At 45.7% G+C, this 21070-nt stretch overlaps 1 protein-coding gene across 13 annotated transcripts in view; it reads right to left on the reverse strand.

Moving 5' to 3' along the window:
• Positions 1-21070, reverse strand: part of FOXP1 (forkhead box P1) — a 341534-nt gene that overhangs the window by 85475 nt on the left and 234989 nt on the right. For all 13 annotated transcript variants that reach the window (XM_048957784.1, XM_048957785.1, XM_048957787.1 and 10 more), the window contains one exon: positions 18995-19126. In XM_048957784.1, coding sequence (XP_048813741.1) covers positions 18995-19126 — 132 coding nt within the window. The remainder of the gene's footprint in view (positions 1-18994; positions 19127-21070) is intronic.

The raw sequence follows: 21070 nt of genomic DNA on the forward strand, positions 1-21070 counted from the left end.
CTTCCCTAGACCAGCATTTGCCAAACATTTGGAAAATGAAAGATGCTGCCTAAGCACTGAGCGCTGCCCACAGAGCCTGCAAGCAGTATTTTTACAGCGTTTTATGCCCTTTCAGATAAAAGCTTCATACCTGCAAGCTCAGCCAACATCTGCTGAGAGCTAAAATCTTTGGTCTATTCCCTCAGTAACGGAGATGGTAGCACTTGCTAAGGTCACTACGAAATATAAAGCATTTTTAAGCCAGCAAATATTTTAAAAGACCAAGAAGAACCATAAACTCCCACTTTAATTCCATTCAGTTATGAAGAGTCATCACAGACAGAGACAATCAGATTTGACAAGGATGACCGAAGCAGCAGACATAAAATAGCAAATTAAAAATAGCAGGGAAGGAGCGTGGCAGACAAGGTGGCTATTTGGCTCTGCGTGCCCGCAAGATCAGATAGGCACTGAGTGGCAGCATCAACACCTGGGGAAAAAAATCACTGGAGTACAGCACAGACACCAGGCTCCAAGGGCTGAGCCAGAGAAGTAGGTTACAAACGTGAAAAGATGAACACAGCGGAAGAAATTGTTTTGTTCTGCTGCTGCTTTCCCTGCACACCTCACCCACAGACCTCTGCAGGCATCAGCCCACGTGGAAGCCGAGAACACGGGGTGGGGAAGAGTCAGACTGAGAGCAAGCTGCTGTTGGCAGTTGCAAGGGAAAAGGGCATTTCAGATACTATTCCCACTCCTGGATCCCCAGGCCCATTTTTGTGGGGTTAAATCACATTTTCCTGTTTTGAGACTGTTGCATTTTCCCTTGCTGCTGTTTGAAAGACCTATGAAAACAAATGGGGAAAACAACTGACTAAACAGGAAACAGTGAAACTTATTATCCACAAAGCACTGAGAAAAAGTACAAAGTAAACATTTTTGGTCATTTTTAATAATCTTAGCTAATACTCTCACGGTAAAATATTTCTTGTGGTAAAATATATTCAAGAACAGTGACTTTTAGGCTGATGGTGTCTCTACTAATACAGAACACCAAAGCAATTAACATTTCAGTAATGTTTGTGTCCCTGTTGCGCTTTTTCTTTTTGTACGAGAAACTGTCATTTTCCTTATTGCCCTGCAAATTCTGCATGAAAAAGGCTCTTTAAATCCCCTCATTGTTGTACAATGGCTAAATTTCACTTCATGGCATGCTTTAAATTACCACTCACATCTTCATTTAATGCATCATTTTATAATGCCAGTGTTACCAGTTAATTTATATATACACAGCAGGATGTGTCAACATTCAGGTGAGTTATGAATATGATTGTGCAGGAGTTATGGAAGACATTTCAGCAAAATTATGGTTCCCTCTAAACATAAAAATATTAATAATGAATCAAACACCACAGGTAAACAACCAATTGTACGTAGCTGCACCTCTTTATGCTTTGAGATAAATAAATAAAAACGGCAACATTTTTGCTCTGCGTTCGCATTTGATTGATCTTAATAAATTGCCATCTCCTTTCCTAATAAACTGTAATCTCTTGTTTCCGCCACAAAGTAAAATTTATTAGCACGCTCTCCTACCGCCAGGCCTGCATCACTCACAGCACAGTGTGCAAATTGTTCCAAGTATGCATGGGCATTATTCATAAATTATTCTTCTGCCCCAAAGTACACAATATATTGAAAGGCAATCACCGCTAACTGTTCTCTGTTACTTTCCTTAATTATGTGAGATAGCATTTATGTCACGTACAGAGGAGGAAATGCCACAGTTTCCATTAAAACTCTGCTTTTTGCCCTGGGTCGAAACACGGGGCTCACACACAGACAACCACAGATTCCTTCTGATGAGAGGAAATACTGGAGGTGATATCTGGGAGGAGATGGCAACACCTCTGCTTTAAGAGATCAACCACTGTATACCAAAATAACCTACTGGGCATGACAACAGCTATGGCTCCAAGAGGAAAAGTAGGTGTTTTGTCATGATGTTAAAGTTGCCATGGTAAGAAAAGAAACAGAACGCAACATCAACAAAACAAATGTCAATCACACATATGTGCCTGCTAAGTATTAACTCCTGAACAACCAGGCATGCCAAGGAGATCCTGTGCCTGCTATGGGGCAGAGACAAGGTGGCAAACACAGCGACAGGGCACTGCTTCTCCTGGCCGCTTCTCTCCCAGGGCCAGGGGCTGCGACGCTTCTTCATCTCACCTGGCAACCCTCATGAGAGAACATCTTTATCAAAAACAACCTTCTAAAAGTCTAAAACACAACAGCCTTCTAAAAGTCACCCTTCTAAAATACACCCTTCTAAAAACCCATGCCTGCTTGCACAGCAAGGCGTGTACACACACCTGCACCCACACCTCTATCACCGCGGATTTAAGTTAAAATAGATCTGATGCAATATGGGCCCCTTCATGTAAGAACGCCTGTCAGTCCATCGCACAGCTCACTCACACACCGCCCAGCAGTGCCAATCTACACACTGGGGCTTGGTGGTGGGCACAGGCAGCACTACTGTTGGGCACCTCGCTGTTTTTCACTCTCTCTGTTGGGAAAGGATGCTGGCGTATTTTCAACAAAACACCTCCTTAGCAGTAATGGCCACTGCTCTCCTTTCAGCAGTCCCTGAGGTTTCCTGATACAGCGTATTTAGCTGGTTCACTGAGTTTACCCCCATCACCGAAATATAGTTATTTTATTTGTTTTCTAGAAGGGAGATAAGGGCTTTTGCTCATCTTTTCCTTACAAAGTGAACTTTGCAGAAGCAACACGATGACTTGAGTAACTTCCTGCAGAGGTGTTCAGCCAACAGCCCTCAGGGTCAGACAGGCGCTGGGATCTGGCAGCAGAGTGATGGGCTGTCCTCATGTTCCACCACCGTGCTTCCAAAACGCCAAGGCCCAGCAGTGCAGTGTGACTTCCATAGGAAGGAAAAAGCCCCTTGAGGTGACTCCTGGTTACCCCATGGGACTGGCAAATGACCCAGACGCTCCCTACAGTGCCCTACAATGCCATGAACCCTGCCCATACCCAAATAAATGGGGCCTGGTTTCAAGGGCATCGTCCTCCCCTGCCCTACCTTCTCTCCCCAGCGTGGAGAGGGCTGCTGTCTGCAATCTGTGACTCACGGCCACTTCCTGCTCAGATCTGCTTCTTCAATCCCTTTCCCCCTCATCACAAAAAGGATGAGGCTAAGGGGCAGCAGGTGACCAAAAAATCATCTCCAGGAGCAAAACCACGCGATTTACACTCGGTAAGGAGACAGCAATGCTCTGTCACTGAATGCAGTCATGTCAGCAGTGCCTCGTGGCAGTGATTTGGCCATGAGAGGCTTGAAGGAATGCAGGACACCTGAGGCACCAAATCCTTCACTCCAATGGAACTGCAGGGTGATTAAGCAGAGAGAATGTAACTATCCAAACTGTAATTTGGCCAGCACAATGGATCTAACACCCTCATTCTTGGGAGGAAAAAGTACCGTATTTGAAGTTCAAACTCTAATTAACTATTTGAGAAAAATAATTCTGTTTTTAAAAGAAAATTCCTAACAATATAAAGAGAATTAGTGCCAAAGTTTTTGAAGAACCACATAAAACGGTATGAAAAACGTATGATATTGTAATAATAGGAATGACTGGATTTGCTCAAATGTTCCTTATACCTTATAATACAAGAATAAAGTACAGTGTAAATCCTTCTATCTACATAAGTTCCCCGTACAGAAAAATCTCTTCTTTAATAGGTTTACACCTTTAACATGTATTAGTTTGGGAAAGTCCTACGGTATAATTACACATCTTGGCTTGGCACATTAATAGCTGTTCCTTCATTTACCCATTCCTTTTGCTGGTCAATGTGCTGTTTTACAAGGCAGCTCTCTTCACAGCAGAGCTGAGCTGGCAGGAGGGCAGGCCCAGAGCTGGCTTGTGAGGTTGCTACCGTGCTCTCAGCTGTGTGCACACAGGATGCTCGCGGGGATGTGCCATGTGCACACACGTGTGCCAGCAAACCTCATCCCCATCCCCCCCACCTGGCATCCTCCTGCTCCCTGCCGCTCTGTCCCACCTTCCCCACCACTGTCCCGATGGAGCATCTGTGGTGAGATGCTCAGGTGCGTTGGGAACAAAATCTCAGCTCCCAGCCTTGCTCCACCACTTAGCAGGGGAAGAGCCATTTCCATGCGGTAGAGTAGAAGAGATGCCTCCCATCATCTGCCATCCCGTCCCTGCAAGATCCCCTCAGGATTCACTTTGTACCTCTAAACACGAGGCTCAAAGGCGAGGCCGCGTTGGCTAAGGCTCCATCCAGCTTTTATAGGGTTTTCAGCAGTTTAAGAGGACTTTCTTGTGTTATAGCAGTGCCATTCATTTAATGGCTTTTCAGCACTGCCATTATAAATCAGAACTTTTCAGGTGTTTATTACTCAGCTTTAAAAATTGGCTCTATGCTGAAATTTGGCAAACAAAGTGTCAGCCTAGGAGAAAATTTTATTTTTTGCCAATTTTGTGCTCTAAAAAAAAAAAAATGACCCCATTTTGGCCTCCATAAAAATGCAGCTTTTGCTGCCTCGGTGACACTGGTGAAGTAACAAGTCAATATTGTAATATTGCCAGCAGAGCTGCAGTGATTTAATGGCCAAAACTGCTCCGAAGGTGAAGAGTGCTATTGAGCTGCTAATTATTAACTATTATTACTGGTCCTGCCACACAACAAAGATGCAAAAAGAAAATGAAAGGAACATGGAACGTCACAGGAAGAGGAGGCAGAAAGGGAGTGAGGGTCCATTGCACAGCTGGGACTGTGGGCAGGGGGGTTGCAGCCCATCTAAGGAGAGAACGGACTGATGCGAAAAGATTACTCTTCATTTTCCAGAATGGCATTTCAGATGCAACAAAAATACAACTGACATGGAGTAGCTTGCTGCCGCCAAGGCTAGCAACCACGTAGCATCAAAATCAGCTTTAAGGCCAGCTGAGCTCAGGTCAGCGGGGACCTTGTGTTGCTCAGCTGGAGTGAAGAGAGATCTCAGCACTGATTTCAACACGTGTACAGCAGAGCCCTGGAGGTGCTGAGGATGAGGACCTTGCCCTGGCTTGAACTGCTGCACTGAAGCAGCACCCACAGCGTCCCCCAAACTCTGATCCACAGCATCTCCCCAAATCTGATCTCTACCATCCACAAAACCTCAAAATCTTCCTAGCCATCTCCACCCCACGCTCCCAACCCTCTCCACGTTTCGCTCTCCAGGCACAGAGAGCTCCCAGCAGACACGTAACACGGTGACTCTTCCATTTTGGGAGTGTCAGAGCAGCCCCGACAGGTCACTGCGGCCGCCTTCAGACACGGTAAAATGAGAAATCCATTTATCTTTCTGGAAACTTTCTGCTTGTCTAAGTGGCAGCTATTTAAATACAATTAACAAGCAAATGATTTTAAAATTACAATACAATTAATAAGGCAGCATCACAAACAATTTACATCTCATTAAAGCTCTGCAAGCGGCAGAATCAGCTCCCAAATGAGCTGCACGATGAGGGGGGACCTGCGCGACAGCCCCACCTCGAGATGGGTGCAGGGGGGCGTCTGGAGCAGCCAGGGCCAAGCGGCCCTGCAGGAGCTCCCCGGTTAAAGAAGGATGCCCCGAGCCAAAGCCTTGGTGGAAGTGGGTGTAAAACAAGGAAGGAAGGAAGGAAAAGGGTGGGTGTGCGTGTGCATGTGGGATGGGCACTTATACATTTGCGAACAAAGAGTTGAAAGAAATTTCAAGCTATTTACTCAGCTCTCTATATAATTAAGAGTTTATAGATTACACCGCCACAAATCTTCCGAGATTGCAGTGGGATTGGACGCGCGTTAATTCCCAAGAGCCTCTCGCAGAACAATCGCACGCCGCAGGAAACCACTCGCACAAGTAACAGTTCTACACGCTTCCAGCTCACTTTCAGCCCCTGCGATTCGCTGCGGTGGGTGCACTGAGCGCAGAGGATGCAGGAGCACTGCAGCCCGGTGTGCACGACTCGAGGTGAGCTGCTAACAACCCAATTCCAGCTGTCGGAAGGCTTGGAGGCTTTCAGGTCATCCCTGAAAAAGTGGCTTTTCAAAGCCTGCCTGAAATGTCGGCACCTTCTGCTGAGAACTTCAGCTCCAACCATGAGCTCTAGCCCAGTGCCTGCTCTGAAGCGCTTTATGAACTGAAGAAGCACAAACAATACTCCCTTCTAAAGTTCACCGCAAGTTTTGATGCAGCCTTTGGCTTTCTGTGCCCAGTGCCCGACAGCCCCCGGAGCTGTGTGTGACAGTTGTTTAACGCTGCGCAGCACACTTATATACAACGCTGGCGGGAGAGAGCGAGAAAATAGTTTACAATTGAATCTGCAGAGGAAATTTGGGTAAGTTCAATGTAATTATCCATTTGGACGCGGGCCAAGGGCTGCGACAACTCAGAGCCACGAGGGAAGCTGCACAGTGACCCGTTCTGCCCATTCTTTGCAAAGCAGCACGGCCCCAGCGCCCGACCCAGAGGCCGCATTGGGTGCCTGCAGCAAGGAGCATCCCCGGGATACCTTGCTTGTCAAAACCAGATCCTATCAAAACGTAAAGCGTTCCAGTTTAAACAAAGATAAAATAGTTATGGCAGCTTTAGCAAGCGGGTTTCAGGCGCTCCCTGGGCACGCATGGAGGTTTTTGGTTTTTTTTTTGCAGGACCTCTGTCCATGTTGGCCAACACTCCATCTCTATAAGGAGCTGAAGACAAGTGTCAAAGCAAAACAGCCATCACTTTCTATGAATTACTGAACATGTGTAATTCATTTATCTGTAATATTGTGCTAAACTCAGCTCCAATTAAACAAATGAAAACACCTGCTTAGCACACATAGATCTTTCCATACCTCAGGGGAAGACACATCAGTGTGCTCTGTAGTACAATCTGGCTCATAAGCCTACACAAACAATGCAGAACTGGGATTTCTTTTCATTTTTGTCTTTAAATGCACACAGGCGAGGAGATAAAAAAAATACTGTGAGGTTTTGAGAGAGGAGTGATTTTTTTTTGTATTTCTATCTTCAACACACAGAGCTCTGCGCTATTTAACTGCTGGTGGGGGCAGGGTGAGGGCTGAGGACCCAAGGGCATGCATCTCCCCCAGGCACTGCTGGCATACAATGACTTCACAATGCACAGAAGTTGAATTTCCTCGAGTTTTCAAGTTTGGTGGCAAAGTGCAAAAGCATAAAAATGGATCTCCTACAGGTTTGAGGCAACAGTGACCAGAACTGAAAACAAGCCCACGCAATTCCTGTGCCATCCCATCCAAGGCATATGGTTGTGCACTGTGTTTTCTTTTTTTGCAGCAAAATCACGGTTACAAACTGAAAGTGCTTCTGGGTTTTGTTTTGTTTTCCTTTCCCTCTTTTTTTTTTTAAGGCAGGGTGGTCCCCTTCACTCACTGCAGAATTAGCAACACAACAACAAAACAATTTTGCAGCTGTCACTGCAGCTCTGATGTGTCCACTGTGGGGCTCTCCCAGAAGAAATTGCTCTGTTTTTCTTCTCGGTAGACACAGCTGAGTGGAGGACTCAAAATGAACACGTTTTCCAAGCAACAAGCCCAAGTAAAAAATAACAACGATGGAAGCCATAAACATACCTTCCCTTGCTCTGTCAGCTGCACACGATGGGATTTAGAACGACCTTAGCTGTGCTCTGCGTTGTATTCATGCCCTGGCTCAAAGAGAATCCCTCTGTACTTAGGGGCTACTTCCCAAACCCCACAGCTGGGCTCTGGCCAAGGTGAGGCTTTGGGCCTTTCCTACCATCCCAAAGTCATTGCCATCCCTAAATTAGGGTGGGAGCAGCACCGTCACCCTTGGCAGTGCCGTAACCACACCGATCCACTGCTGATGGCAGGAGGAACCCGCCCTGGTAGCACTCGATTTGGGCAGCACCCACACCTCCTCTAACAGAGCACAGAAACGTGAAATTAAAATAAACTGCTTAAAACCCACAGGTATGGAGAGAGATGCAGGAGACGGAGTGCAACGGGACAATCCTTTAACCCGATGCACAAAGTACTCATTGTTCCACGTTGAGACAAGCAACACAGCAATAAATATTGAGCAAAGGAAGTTAACCTGTATCCACAGCCTTTGAATAAACACAGAAGTTAAAACTAAAATCAATGCAAGGCCCTCGGCTCTTGCCAACCGGTGCTTTACGTGCACTTGCTTGGCCGTGTTTTTACTTTTGGGGATTTTCTCTGCCTTCTTTCTTGATATTCATACTTTCCTTTGTAAACTCCTTATCGCACAACAGAAGGACAAACAGAAGGAGCTGCCAGCACACAATTACACCACACAACTGCTCTGCATTCAGCCAACCTGGGCGCGGATAACCAGGCAGGCACAGGCCCAGCACAGCCGCGCGGCACCAGGGCAGGGGCAGTGCTCCATCCCTGCAGCCACGCAGGCTTTCACAGCATTAATTCCAACTCCGCTTTTCAATCACACTATATTCATTTAAACGTTATTATACTCCGTGGAACCAAGTGTGAGCATCATGCAAAAAGTATTCTGGTCCACAGTGGTGAATACAGCTGTGTAGGCAGAGGGATATTTGTTTTCCGAGTAATTTGTGCACATTCACAAAATTACAGCTGTCTGCAGTTCTCCTGAAATATCTGCCCTGCTGTTTACAAGCCATAAAATATAATTTGTCTTTTGTAGGCTTCCAATTGGTAAATTTGGAAATATATATATACATACATACATATATGTGTATGTATAAAAGAGCATTTGTTTTTTTACACTCAGGCTGGCTGCTCCCCATTACACACTGCACAGACAGCCTGGAGAACACCAGCAGCAGTCCTGCTATGGCAGCAGACACACCGCACGCTGCAGGCTGTCACCCCTCGGCCCACAGCAGCCCGGTCCCCAAAGAACACCACTCCAAACTGGGTGTGGAACAACTTCAGAGGCAGGCTGCTCTGAAGCCTCAACAGCACTGGGATGTGGCTGAGAGGGCCACCAGGCTGCAGCACAGCCAGTGCCACTGGTGACGACCCACAAGGCAGTCCTGGTGCATCCAGTCCTGCTATCAAACCCAGTGGGATCCAAAGATGAATGTGTGCTGTGGCTGGAAACCAACAGGCTGGGCTGGTGTTATCTGAGCCACGAGGACTCAGCCAAAACACTTCTACTGATTCCTTTTTTATTTCCAGTGAAAGATTAGAAATGTCACACGAGGCGTTTCTGATTTTTGCCTCTTGTCTCATGACCGTGTAGATCAACCTTCCCCCCATTACAACTGACTGCCTCAGTTCCCAAAATACACACCCAAAACATTAGTTCTCCTTTCCTTGCGCCATAACAGGTGGCCCACTGGTGTGCCCTCCCCAGTACCAACCATGAACAATATTTCAGCCCCAAATCCCAATGACCAACAAGTACACAGAGTATAACATCCTGCCAAGAAGTCCCCGTGGGGCTGATGGCTACAGCTGCACAGACCATTGCAGATGACACTGGCACCAGTGGGTGACTTCGGTGTGAACCAAGCCGCAGGAAGCCAAGCCCAGCTCAGTGGGATCCTCCACTCCAGCACACACCCTGGTGGCTGTCACTTACACAGCTCTTCATCCCAGTGCTGCAACATGTCTGAGATATCCAGCTGGCTGCACGGCTATGCCGCAAAGCTGACACCCAGATGTGCCACCCAGGTTACCGAGTTAAAGCACAGCAGGGTTTTGAGTTCATACTGCTCTGAAAAATACACGCTGTAAGTGACAGAGCCTCCAGACCCCTGTGCCACCTGATGTCCTCCTGGCGTCCTGCCTCCTCGCCATCCCATTTCCAAACTTTCTCGGCGAGACGCACTAAACTCAGGATGTAGATTTTCCAATTAGTCTCTGTTTAAACATCTGTTGGTAGACTGCATTTAACATTAGTTATTTGAGCAAAGCACAATTTGATTAGGCTGTCTGAAACGGAGCCAAAGTCTGCAAAATAATAGCTCAATTAAATTTTGTTTTGCTTTCATTTGTCTTATACTTCCCTGAGTGTGATACAGTTGCATATAATCAAGTAAACTAATTCCTTTCAAAATGAGAGATTTCGGTGCCTTTTCCATCTTCCCTCAAAGTTTATTTAATAATCTATTCCATCTTCTCTATGCTTCATCGAACTTCATCTTGACATAGAGTACATTTCTTTCTTGTGCCTTCAGTCTACTTTAATTTTCTAGGCTTTGAGTGCACTGAGATTATGCGCCATTACCGTTACACCTTAAATAGATCAGTAATTTATAAAGGGCACATTACATTTACTGGGAATATAAAAACATTTCAGCAACACAACAGTTTTTCCTTTGCACACACCACAAAATGTTTTGCCAACCTGATTACACAGCTGTAAAACTGTCAAGCTCCAAAGCCACATCCAAGCACATTCCCAATTGTTTCGCCGGTTTTCTTTCTACGTTTCTACTCACTCTGTTATGTTGCACTTGTTGCCCCGAAACTTCAATATGAGCTCTAGAGATTTAAACACATGAGGTAAACAGCTGCTCTGCTCTGCTCACACAGGCTACATCAAATGCCTTCTCTCTTTCTCCCTCGCTTTTTTCTCAGTTGAATTGCTATAACTCAAGTGTTTCTGGCCAAGCTGACGGTTTCAGGGCAGAATTTGCTCTGTGATCATCCCTGCAGATCTCTGCAGCGTGTGCACGAGGAGCCCAGACAGCCTCACCACGCTGGGAAGGGAAACCTCACTGCAAGGATTAGGAAAATCACAGCAGCTCAGCTGGCACGTAGCTGTGCGTGTGACGTAAGCTTCAGCATTGAGCACCGAGATGTGAACTTCTACACTTGTGTTACAATAGAAAAAAGCACTCGTTCTTTGAGAGAGGAGATTCTGATAACTTAGCAGAGTTCTGACGCACGTAACTTCGTTCTGTGTTTGCTCAACCTGTTTGTGAACGCAAAGGTAGGAGCTGAGCTGACTGCTGGGCCCTGCCGTGCTCAGCACCGCCACCGTGCCGGGAGGCAGCTCCGGTCCGTGGAGATTCACAGTGGGATTTGTCCTATTTAGAATGTAGAGAGCGACTAAATATGACAACCATCTGATGTATGAAAATTATTCACAACCGAAAACAGACAGTCTGGAAATAGCTGGGATGACTTCATTTAGACAGAATTACCCAAATCTGTTTCTAATATACACAGTACACATAATAAATTTTTACAATATGACAAGGAAAACAAACTTAATAAAAGTTCCTGATCTTTTGTTACACAAGCAAGCTACGGCCACGATATGTTTATCATATTTTGCCCATGATCTCACAGCTCGGTAACTGGAGCGGAGCAGCATCCCCAGGTTCGGATCACCGCCCCACGGCCATGCCTGCAGCTCACGGCGGGGCGCTTCTGGCTCCCGGCTCCTCTCAGGCACCGAGCGATGCTGGGAGCTGTGCCTTTCTGTTACGAGACTTCGCTTTTTTCCAATTACGCCAGGACTCATCCCGGTAAGAGATTTTTAGCCTGTTTCCTTCACTCCTGGTTATTTGACAAGTGCTTGAAAACCCTGTTATAAACAATATCTGCGGGAAAACAGATGATGCCTTACGATCACAGAAGGTAGTTTTTTCGAGAAGCAAACTTTTCGAGCAGTTCCCAGATGCACCGCGTCAATCTCGCCGCTCTCCCATCTCAGCTGGTTCCCCACCAGGCACGCTGCCAGCCCGGGCTGCCCCTCGCCGCCCCTCTGCCCGCGGTACCCGTGCCCACGGCTGGCATGCTGCGCTCCGGCAGCTCTTCTAACCGCTGGACAGGCTCCAGCACCACGCACTAATAAGTTTCAGATTGGAGCACTCAGAGCATGTGTGTGTGTGTGTGAGTGTGTGTGTGAGTGCCAGAGCCGTGCCACGGGTTGTAGGAGGGGAGGGAAAAAAAGAAAACAACAGTAGTTGAGAAATGCTGCCTGCTCAAATTGACAGCACAGTGACCTCTGCACTTCATCAGAAATTCCTGCAGACTTAGAAAATCAAGGAGGTTGCTTTTATCACACACAGTGAGACTCATATGGAAAAATGGAAACACTACATCACTTGACCTCAGGTTGCCCCCATTTCAACCGCAGATGAATATTGTGTATAAAAATTGTAAATCAATTTGATACCTATTAAAAGAGATTCTCTTTTTCTGTGTTAAAGGTAATACCTTTTAATCTCTAGATTTGTTTTGCAAAGTAAGCTAAATGAGGAAGGACTCCATTTCTATAACTGAGTTTTGTTACTCTTAGCCTATTTAGCATCTCTGCATGGTGTTCACATAATTTCCTACACTTTGCTTGCATCAGGAAATAATGAGCAAGCATCACTTACCCAACACTGAGTCACAAATATTTGCCTACATTAACAGAGCATTAAAAGCCATTTTAAACAACTTAAGGAAATCGCGTTAGCCTTTCAACTGTGATTCACTACCATGAGAAATTGAGGAAGTTTTCCACTTTTAAAGGCAAAAATCGTCTGCACAACCTCCTAGCAACAGCAGTGGGCCCACAAGCAGGCTCTCCTCTCACAGACCCCAACACAAGAGTTCCTCCACTTAATGACATTACTTCTGAAATTTTCCTACACAGAGTGTTGGGCACTTGGAAATTCCAATCTTTTCACATCCTTGAACTCTCATCAACATTTTTTTTTCCAGACTGTGTCAATAAAATTGATTACTTGCAGTTCTGAATTCTGTTCTGCACATGGAAATAAAACAATTTGTTTTAAAGTATTTTCTGAAGAAAGCAGAACTTGGAGATCAGACCTACGAGATCAAAAAAGCACACCGAGGGAAAGAAAATAAAAGGACAAACCAACCAACAGAGCCCTCCTCACAGAAAGCCAAACAACAGCAGAACGTCTCCAGCACACAGCAGGGAAGCAGCAGCGCGATGCCGGCAGGGCGGTGTGGCCAAACTGCTGATGCCCACCGCCGGCCTCAGCTCGGGGCATACACATCTCCTGGTAGGCCCTGAACGATCTCTTCAGATCATTAATGTGTTCATTAATTTGTTATCAATTCTAACCCGCTGTACTTACGCCTCTCCGTGCCGTGGCTCAAAAGTGCCCTGACAGCTCTGCTGCAATCGCGCACCTGAGGACCCCTGACTAAACAGTTGTTGAGAAGCCTCATACCTACAGCCAATCTGTTGCTTTTACAAGTTTAATCTAGGTATTAAGGAGCTGATTGTGGAACCATGTCGATATAACATCTTCAACCCAGCTGTACATCATATAAACCGCGATAGGAGGGGGGCAGGCTCCCATGATTCCTAGCAGTAGTGCCTACCTTTAACTCTCCCATCTGTAATACTACAAAATACTGCTCTCATTTTTTTCCCAAGCACAAGTGGACTACCAGCAAGGGTCCAACAGTGTTATTCCTAATTACCTTTTTTTCACTCTTGATCCTGTGGCGCTCATAATTAGTTACCTGGGGCTGCAATCCAATTTGAAGTGATGACAAGAAAGTGATCCATGAAAAAGTAATAAGTTAAATCCAATTTCAGCCTTCCTCTAATTAAATGCACATGGAACTAATGACTCAAACCCTACCATTTCAGTGATAATGGTAATTAGCGAGGTGGGAGTCACTCTCTTTTTTCAACACCGTAGGTGTAAACCACAAGGTAAAATGGCAGGAGCACTCTTAATTACATGTGTCATTTTGTCAGCAATTTACACGTTTCTGACCAGTCAGGAACGTTTCATTTGTTTTCCCCTCGCACGACGCGGACAGCACAGGCCATGCTCTGGCACAGCGAGCCCTGCAACCCGGCAACCCGGCCAGAAATCCCATCCTTAAAGGTATTCTGCAAATGTTCTGTGTGAAAGCAGAAAGCCTGCTATAAAATCACACTGGGGCTGGTCCAGCAGGAGGTGGGGCTGCAGATGCAGGATCCCGGCTTCTGCTCCCCAGCACCCCGGTGCCTCCCAGCATCCGCAGGGCCCCAAAGCATCCCAGCCTCCATCCGCGGGAGAGGCCATGTTGGCTCCATATCCCGCTGCCAGCTCTCGCGTGTTGTGTTCCTACAGCCAAGACTTGGGCAACCAGCTATTTACAGGGCAATCACGGACTTCTTTCAAGAAAAACAAGCACATTTGTCACCTTTCTGCTCGGGCTGGAAAGCTGGAAAGGCCAAGTACTAGAAGCTGAAAAAATGGAAAAGGACAGCAAAAAAAGGTCCTGGGTTTCACTGAAAAAAGCCCTCAGCATCAACATTTTTGAGCTGATCTTGTGATTTCAAGGACCTGACTCAGATTTTGTTACGTTTGTGGAGCTGGTGATATTAGCACTTCTCAGGCGTATTCCAAGAATTGACTAACACCTATAATTGGGCTGAGGAAGAAAAATAAAGAGCTGACGGTCCTTCAGCAGAAACCAGCAATGCTCAACTTTGTTTTATTGCCAAAGCAAAAAAAAAAAAAAAAGAAAAAGATTCAAATGAAATGTTCACGGGTGATCTATTTAAGCACTGCAGAAGTGAAATCTCGACCCTGCTACAAGTTGGTGGCAGAATTTCCATTGGTTTGACCGAGGCCAAATTCAGATAAACTCACATGTTTCAGAGTGAATCAGAGAGACACTCACACAAATCCAGTGAATATGCTTGCAAATGTATTTCCCCTTCCAAAATATCTGCTGAGGCATAATTTCTCTGCCAGCTGCTAAATTTACCACTATGTAAAAAGGTACAGGACATGTAAAAGCTGAAGCTATAGAACCATTCCTTCTGTGCTCCAAGTGAAACAGAGAGCACCTTTCCATCCACCCTGCAGTGCTCAGTATGTCATCAAGTGAACAATTTCTGTCTTCATAAAGAACAGTACGAATTGCCCCAAACAGCAAGCTGCACAGATTACCTTGCTCCTGCTCTTGCCATTTTCCCTCTCTCTCATCTATTGCTCAAGATACCGAAAAGAAACATGAAGATAACACAGCATGCAAATTACATTCTACAAAAGCCCGGCCAAGAGCCTGCTTTAAAAAGCACCGGAATGCAAAGGCGAAGACAGCCCTGCCCCTCTGCCTCCCCCAGTCTCACCCTGAAGATCTAAAACAAATTCTTTCCTTGGCCATGACTTAAAGACTGACTTTCTGTTTTGTCAACTGAAAACAGGAGTTTCCATCTTAGTAATTTCATTGTTTCTTCTCTCCAAACACACATAGGTTAACTCGCATACAACAAGTCTCATTTGGTAAAGAAGTCAAGTGAGGAGTTTAAATTGCAAGATACTGCCTTGGACATCCTAAATCTGTTTTTAGTCCAGTATCCAGCTTTCAGTTCAGTGCAACACACAACATTTACGTCTTTAAAAAAAATTGTATTTTTAGTATTGCCAAAACACACATGCACTTTTACTTTCTCGGGAGAAAATGTGTCTCTTGATTTGTTTCCAACCTGTGTGCTCCTGCCAACAACTAAAATGCCTGAAGAACCAAAATGAATAATCGTTAAGAACATCACAGCAATTAAAGCTGCAAATTTTCATCAATATATCTATTAATACAAAGACATATTTATCTTGGCCAGGAAAAAGGTGCAAATTCTCAAAATCCTAAGTGTACCTGGCCCACTCAATTATTTGTTTCTCAGTTTCAAGGAGATCTAACATTATGGCAAATATATTATCAACCATGCATTAGCCTTTTTTCACTTCAAGTAATTTTTGTGGCTTTGATATTTCTTATACTCTCTTCCCAACTGCTGTTACTAAATCCATTCCTTAACTTTCAATTTTCTTTTTTTTGAGTGTCATCAGGCTGCGAAACCGGAGGTCACTGCCAAATCTAGAGCACAGCAGTGTGAGATAGGCTCAAAATGTGAGTCATCGTGTACTTGGAGATTTATTTTTTTTTCAGCTATCAGCAGAGCACATCTCCACTCCTGTGTCCAAGTCCTTATAACAGAATATCTCAGCATTTGCTAAAAGCAGGTCTCTGGGCACCATTATCGAGGTCAACAGATCCCCAGGACGATGGCTGAGCCCACTGCCATGTGTGTGCCATTCAAGGCACCCTGACCCAGCAATGCCCCACGATGCCGGCGCGCATTTAAGCTCTGTGGCTATTTGATCGGCCAATGAAAAGGGAACACAGGAAATTATCCACGAGACAATAACAGATAAGCCACCCCGCACTCACCAGATTAATTCTGCACATCTGTTTGTGCCAGTCAGGTTTACATGACAAAACATGCATACTGGCATTGAATTGCTCGGCCCGCGATGGCTGGGGCTCTCCCCAAGCCAGGTTCTAGCACTGCAGCCCCAAAGGACCACGGAGCATCTTACTGGGAGACCCAGCCTCAAGCAGCCCCAATGTACTAACGAAGCACAAAGATGGTTTGCTTCATTATTCCAGAAAACTTTCCAAAAAACGGGCACGTTTCCGCCACCCTTGTTATTTATTCTGCATACTGTCAGAGCAGGGACTGCCTTGTCAGCACGGTAAGAGGCACATGCTATGTGCCGGGGCTGTGGGTGGCTGTGTGTGCAGTGTTACTCCAACACCCTAAGCCAAGGGCCGTGGTTTCCTCACAGCCACACACTGGTGTTACGGATGTGCTGGAGGTCTGTTCTATTCCAGAGGACTTCCAGTACATTTAAGACTGCAAAAGCTCTAGGAGTAAAGAGGAAAAAAAAAAGACTGGGCAGTCGTTTGAATCAGTGAGTGACAGGCTGGGCCAGCTCTCTGTATACATTAATAAATTAGAATTTTAATTGTGTCTCTGACTGCAGGAGCTGCTCCAGTACTTTAATACGTACCAACAATTGGCTGTGTTATGGAATCCGCGATGTGGCCTTCACTGTTGACCTCTGCAACACAATTCCCAGTCTGACTACGGAAACTGTTTGGTTTGATCCTTTCAACTTATTTGAATCCTGACAAATAAGCTCACAGCTGAAAGGTCAACACAGTCATATTTCATCCTCTGGAGCTATTCTTAAGACATCTGCACAACAAAGCACTTCTTTTAGTACCTGACACTGGACCTAGCCAGCGCAATCTCTCATTAAAAATGTCCCCAGTGGAAGAGTCTATTAAAAGGCATATGGATCAGCTATGGATTTACCAAATAAAATATTTTTGAAAGCATTAATGTAACGGTTTGGATTATGGCCCTCTACACTGCCAATAAAACGTATATTTGCCCAATGACAAAATGCTTCATAGTTTCCAAAAGAATAATAGCTCAGCTATAAAGCGTGAGGTGTTGTCCAGCAGCCTGAGCACAGGAGTGGGAGCCAGGAACTCATGAATCTTAATCCTACCCCTAAAACCAATTCCCTCTGCGATCCTAAGCGAGTCACTTCACCTGCTTCCCTCAGTTTCCCCATCCAGAAGTGGGATAATGCTACTTACTTACCAGACTTCCCTTCTGGGGATGTTTTGGAGATCAGTATTTGCAGAATGCTTTGAAGATGAAATCACTACACCAAAGCTAGAAGTTGTCCTTGCTGGACCAGGGGCTGCAGTTAATAGATAATCCCTGCTCAGGCAAAACCTCCCTTAAGTCACGATGAGCTTTATTCAGGTAAGGACTACAGGACCGGGTCCTCTAGCTTGAATGTCAAGGCCTTTTGTGACTTTAGCTCTACCTTCCATCTTCTACTACATATTTAAAGACACTAGGATCTGTATTTTTGGAGGAAAATAATCTGAAGCACATATACAAGGCAAAAGAAGCAGCAATGCTGTCAGGGAACTCATGGTGATAGTATATCAAACTAAAAAAAAAATTAGAAGGAGCAAAACAGACATGAGTTTGACAATGTGCTATGACAACAACTGAAAAAAACATTCGGAAAGAATTTGGGGCTACAGAGGCTGAAGCATCAGATATAGAACAGCAAGATAAGATAAATGCCCCAGCTACAGGGTTTTGTATGACTACAACTGAGCTGCTGTATTCAGTAACTCATTATCAAAAGCACAGTGACACAGTGCATTTGCAAAGAGAGCAATAATAAAAGCAATAACCAGCTGCAAGCCAGAGAAGTGGTCAAGGGTCTAGAAGTGCCGGTTTACGAAACATAAAGAACTAGATACATATAATTTGCCAAAACTGGCAAGTACATGTTAGTATCTCAGATGTTTGAGGAGTGTGAACACGAGGCAAGGCAAGGGACTGACTCAGTATTTATACAAGCAGTATTACTTGGAGCAAGAGGACGGAATTGAAGTGGAAAGTTCCTGAGTGCGTGCTTTGTTATGGAAAACCATCCGAAGGAAAATAATAGCGGTCCCACCACCACTTGGGATTTCTAACACGAGAATAGCAAAAAAAGGAAAATATGATACATGACCTAATAGGTCTTTTTTGTCTTTAACTCCTATGATTTATCCCACAAGACTAGCAGAATGCAGTCCAAAGCCGCGTATGTGTGCATACATCCTCTGTTTGGGAGCGCTGTATTGGTTTTAGCTTTCTGAATTCATAACAGCGCAAAGCCTGATAATATTCAGATTTTGCTCATGAAGATGTCCATAAATCAGCAGAAAATAAAAGGGAAAAAACCACTCTGATGATATGATATCCTAACATTTTCCCAATATCCTCGACACAGCGAATCAACGGTTTGAGTGAACACAGACTACAAACTGAAAAGCAATCAAACAGAACTGTTAACGCAAATCTCCTATGCGAACTGACACTGTAACAAAAGCTATTCCATTTTGTAATAATCCCCCCCCTACTAGACACTAGGAGAAGTACACACTGCAGATCTGTAAAGACATCATGGGTGGGATTTTCAAGATCATCTAGCTGCTCCCGCATACATGAGCCACAGCTGCTGTCACTTCCCCTAGAGGAAACTGGTTCAAAACCAAGTGCTCCTGGAAGTCCCATGCCAGCACTCACAGTGAAAGCATCCACTCAGCTTCCATTTGCAAGAGCCCCCCATGAAGCATGAGGGCCGCCTTACCTGCAGGGCCGGCTGTTTGTCATTCCTCTTCGGAGACTTTAATCCACTAACTTGCTGCTGCTGCTGCTGTTGTTGCTGCTGTTGCTGCTGCTGCTGCTGTTGTAGTAGAAGTTGCCGCGCTACCTGGAGAGCCTGTGAAGAAAGAGTTTTGAAAACTGAGTTTGCAGCAGAGAGGAGGTGGGCAGTTACCGGCACAGCATTTGGTCAAGACACCCTTTGGGTCACTGAGCACCACAACAGTCCCAAAGCACATCCACCCAGAAAACACTGCAGCACTGAAAACATCTCAGCACCCACACGCAACAAGTGACATCCACCCAATGCATCTCCCATTTTGACCACGGAGAAGAACAGCAGCACCTCAAGTTCAGCTTCTGTGTGGGTACCAGGAGTAACCCCAGAAGTCCCAGCAGTGACACCACTGGGTTACTGACACCCTGCTCCTGGAGCAGCTCACAGCCCTGTGTGCTCCCTAGCAGCCCTGTGTGCCAATGGCTTTCATGCTCATCTTCTGCAGGATTCAAGGCAGGTTTACACAAGGGCAGTCACGTATCACCACCTGCTCTCCTGAGCAGCACAGGAAGGCAGAGAAGTTTCTAGAAAGCTATGGCAGGAGATCTGTGGAAGAGCAGCAAAGGGACGCTGCAGTGTTATGGGATGGAGGGATGAGGACACAGTACCCAAAAGTACCAGCAGTGCATCATTCAGTGGTAGATCTCTGCACAGTTCGTCACAAAGGAAGAGAAAAGCAGTGCCAAGCACAGGAGCCAGCTGCTCTGTGAGGCCCAAGTTCCTCATCAGGTGGGGAAAAAATAGCAAGAGGAGGTGAAACCCAAGGGAAAGCAGGAAAAAGAGCAAGTACATCCTCCTCTGGACCGGTGCAAAGGACCAAAAGATGAGGCTGACCTCTGCATGGTGGGCTGTGGCCCAGCCAAGGCTCAGCTGTGAGATGGCAGCCCTTGGCTCCTGCAGGCTCCACCAGCCGGACGCGGGCTTCCTTAGTCTCCTTGGAGACGTTCAGTACATGCGTAGGTGGAAAAGTGGGAAGGCTGAAGACTTCATTAATGTAAAACAAGAAAAATAGTCCCTGTGCAAGATGCCTACATGGAAGGAGGGAAAAAGCCTTCCCCACTCCTACTGTGTACGCTCTCTGAGTGATTTAATTAATACCTACTTAATTAAGGAGTCAGATATGCTTCGTGCATCTCCGAGCTGCCAAGTGCTCCGTGGCCATGTGGAGCACAGCGTGGCCCTGAGGATGAGGCGCACACTGCAGGGCCTGCAGGCCTGGAGCCGCCATCCCGCAGCACAGCCTGGCTTCTGATGGGACGTGGCACCCAGAGCTGCGCTGCTGGAGCACTGACAGTGGCAGGGAGCTGGGGAAAAGACCTCTCCACACTCAGCTACACCGCCTGTCCCAACGTAACAACAAGTCTCCGCTGGATCAGAAAGCCTCTTCCCAACAGAGCCTGGCTTGCAGAAGCTGAAATCGGACTCGGTGTTTCCAGGTGGGCAGCTGATGCTTCGTGTACCCGCAGCACCTCAAACATGGTGCAATAAAAGGCAGCCAAGGAAGCCTTTATGCTGAAAGCACTAAGCGCCGTTAAAAAACGCTATTTCCATTGAATTAGCTTATTTGGCTGTTAAGGCAGCTTCAAGGGTGGGCAGGAAAAAAATGCTACAAAATGTAAAGGGATGGGCAACAAATACTCACCTACTTAACAGGGGTGTTGTATGGCTTATTTAATTAATGAATACTTGTAAAGCACTCTGAGTTGCTCAGACAAGAAGCTCTATACAGCACAAACGCAACATGTTATTATATATTATTAAGACTGGCTCTGCAGAAGAATAATTCCAGGTAAATGTGCAATCAAATGATCATTTTACTTCCCAGTAATTGGATTCAACAGGCCAAAAAAACCACGGAAGCCTTTCTTTAATCATACACCAAACAATCAGAACATCCGTAACCTTTCAAGCTACAGCCTTTTTGAATAAAACATCATCAACTTATAGATATTATTCCAAAAAGAACCAGCCACCATATGTGTTGTCTCTTTGAAATACAGTTGC

This window comes from Lagopus muta, chromosome 11 (genome assembly GCF_023343835.1).
Source record: "Lagopus muta isolate bLagMut1 chromosome 11, bLagMut1 primary, whole genome shotgun sequence".
NCBI classification, from domain to species: Eukaryota; Metazoa; Chordata; class Aves; order Galliformes; family Phasianidae; genus Lagopus; species Lagopus muta.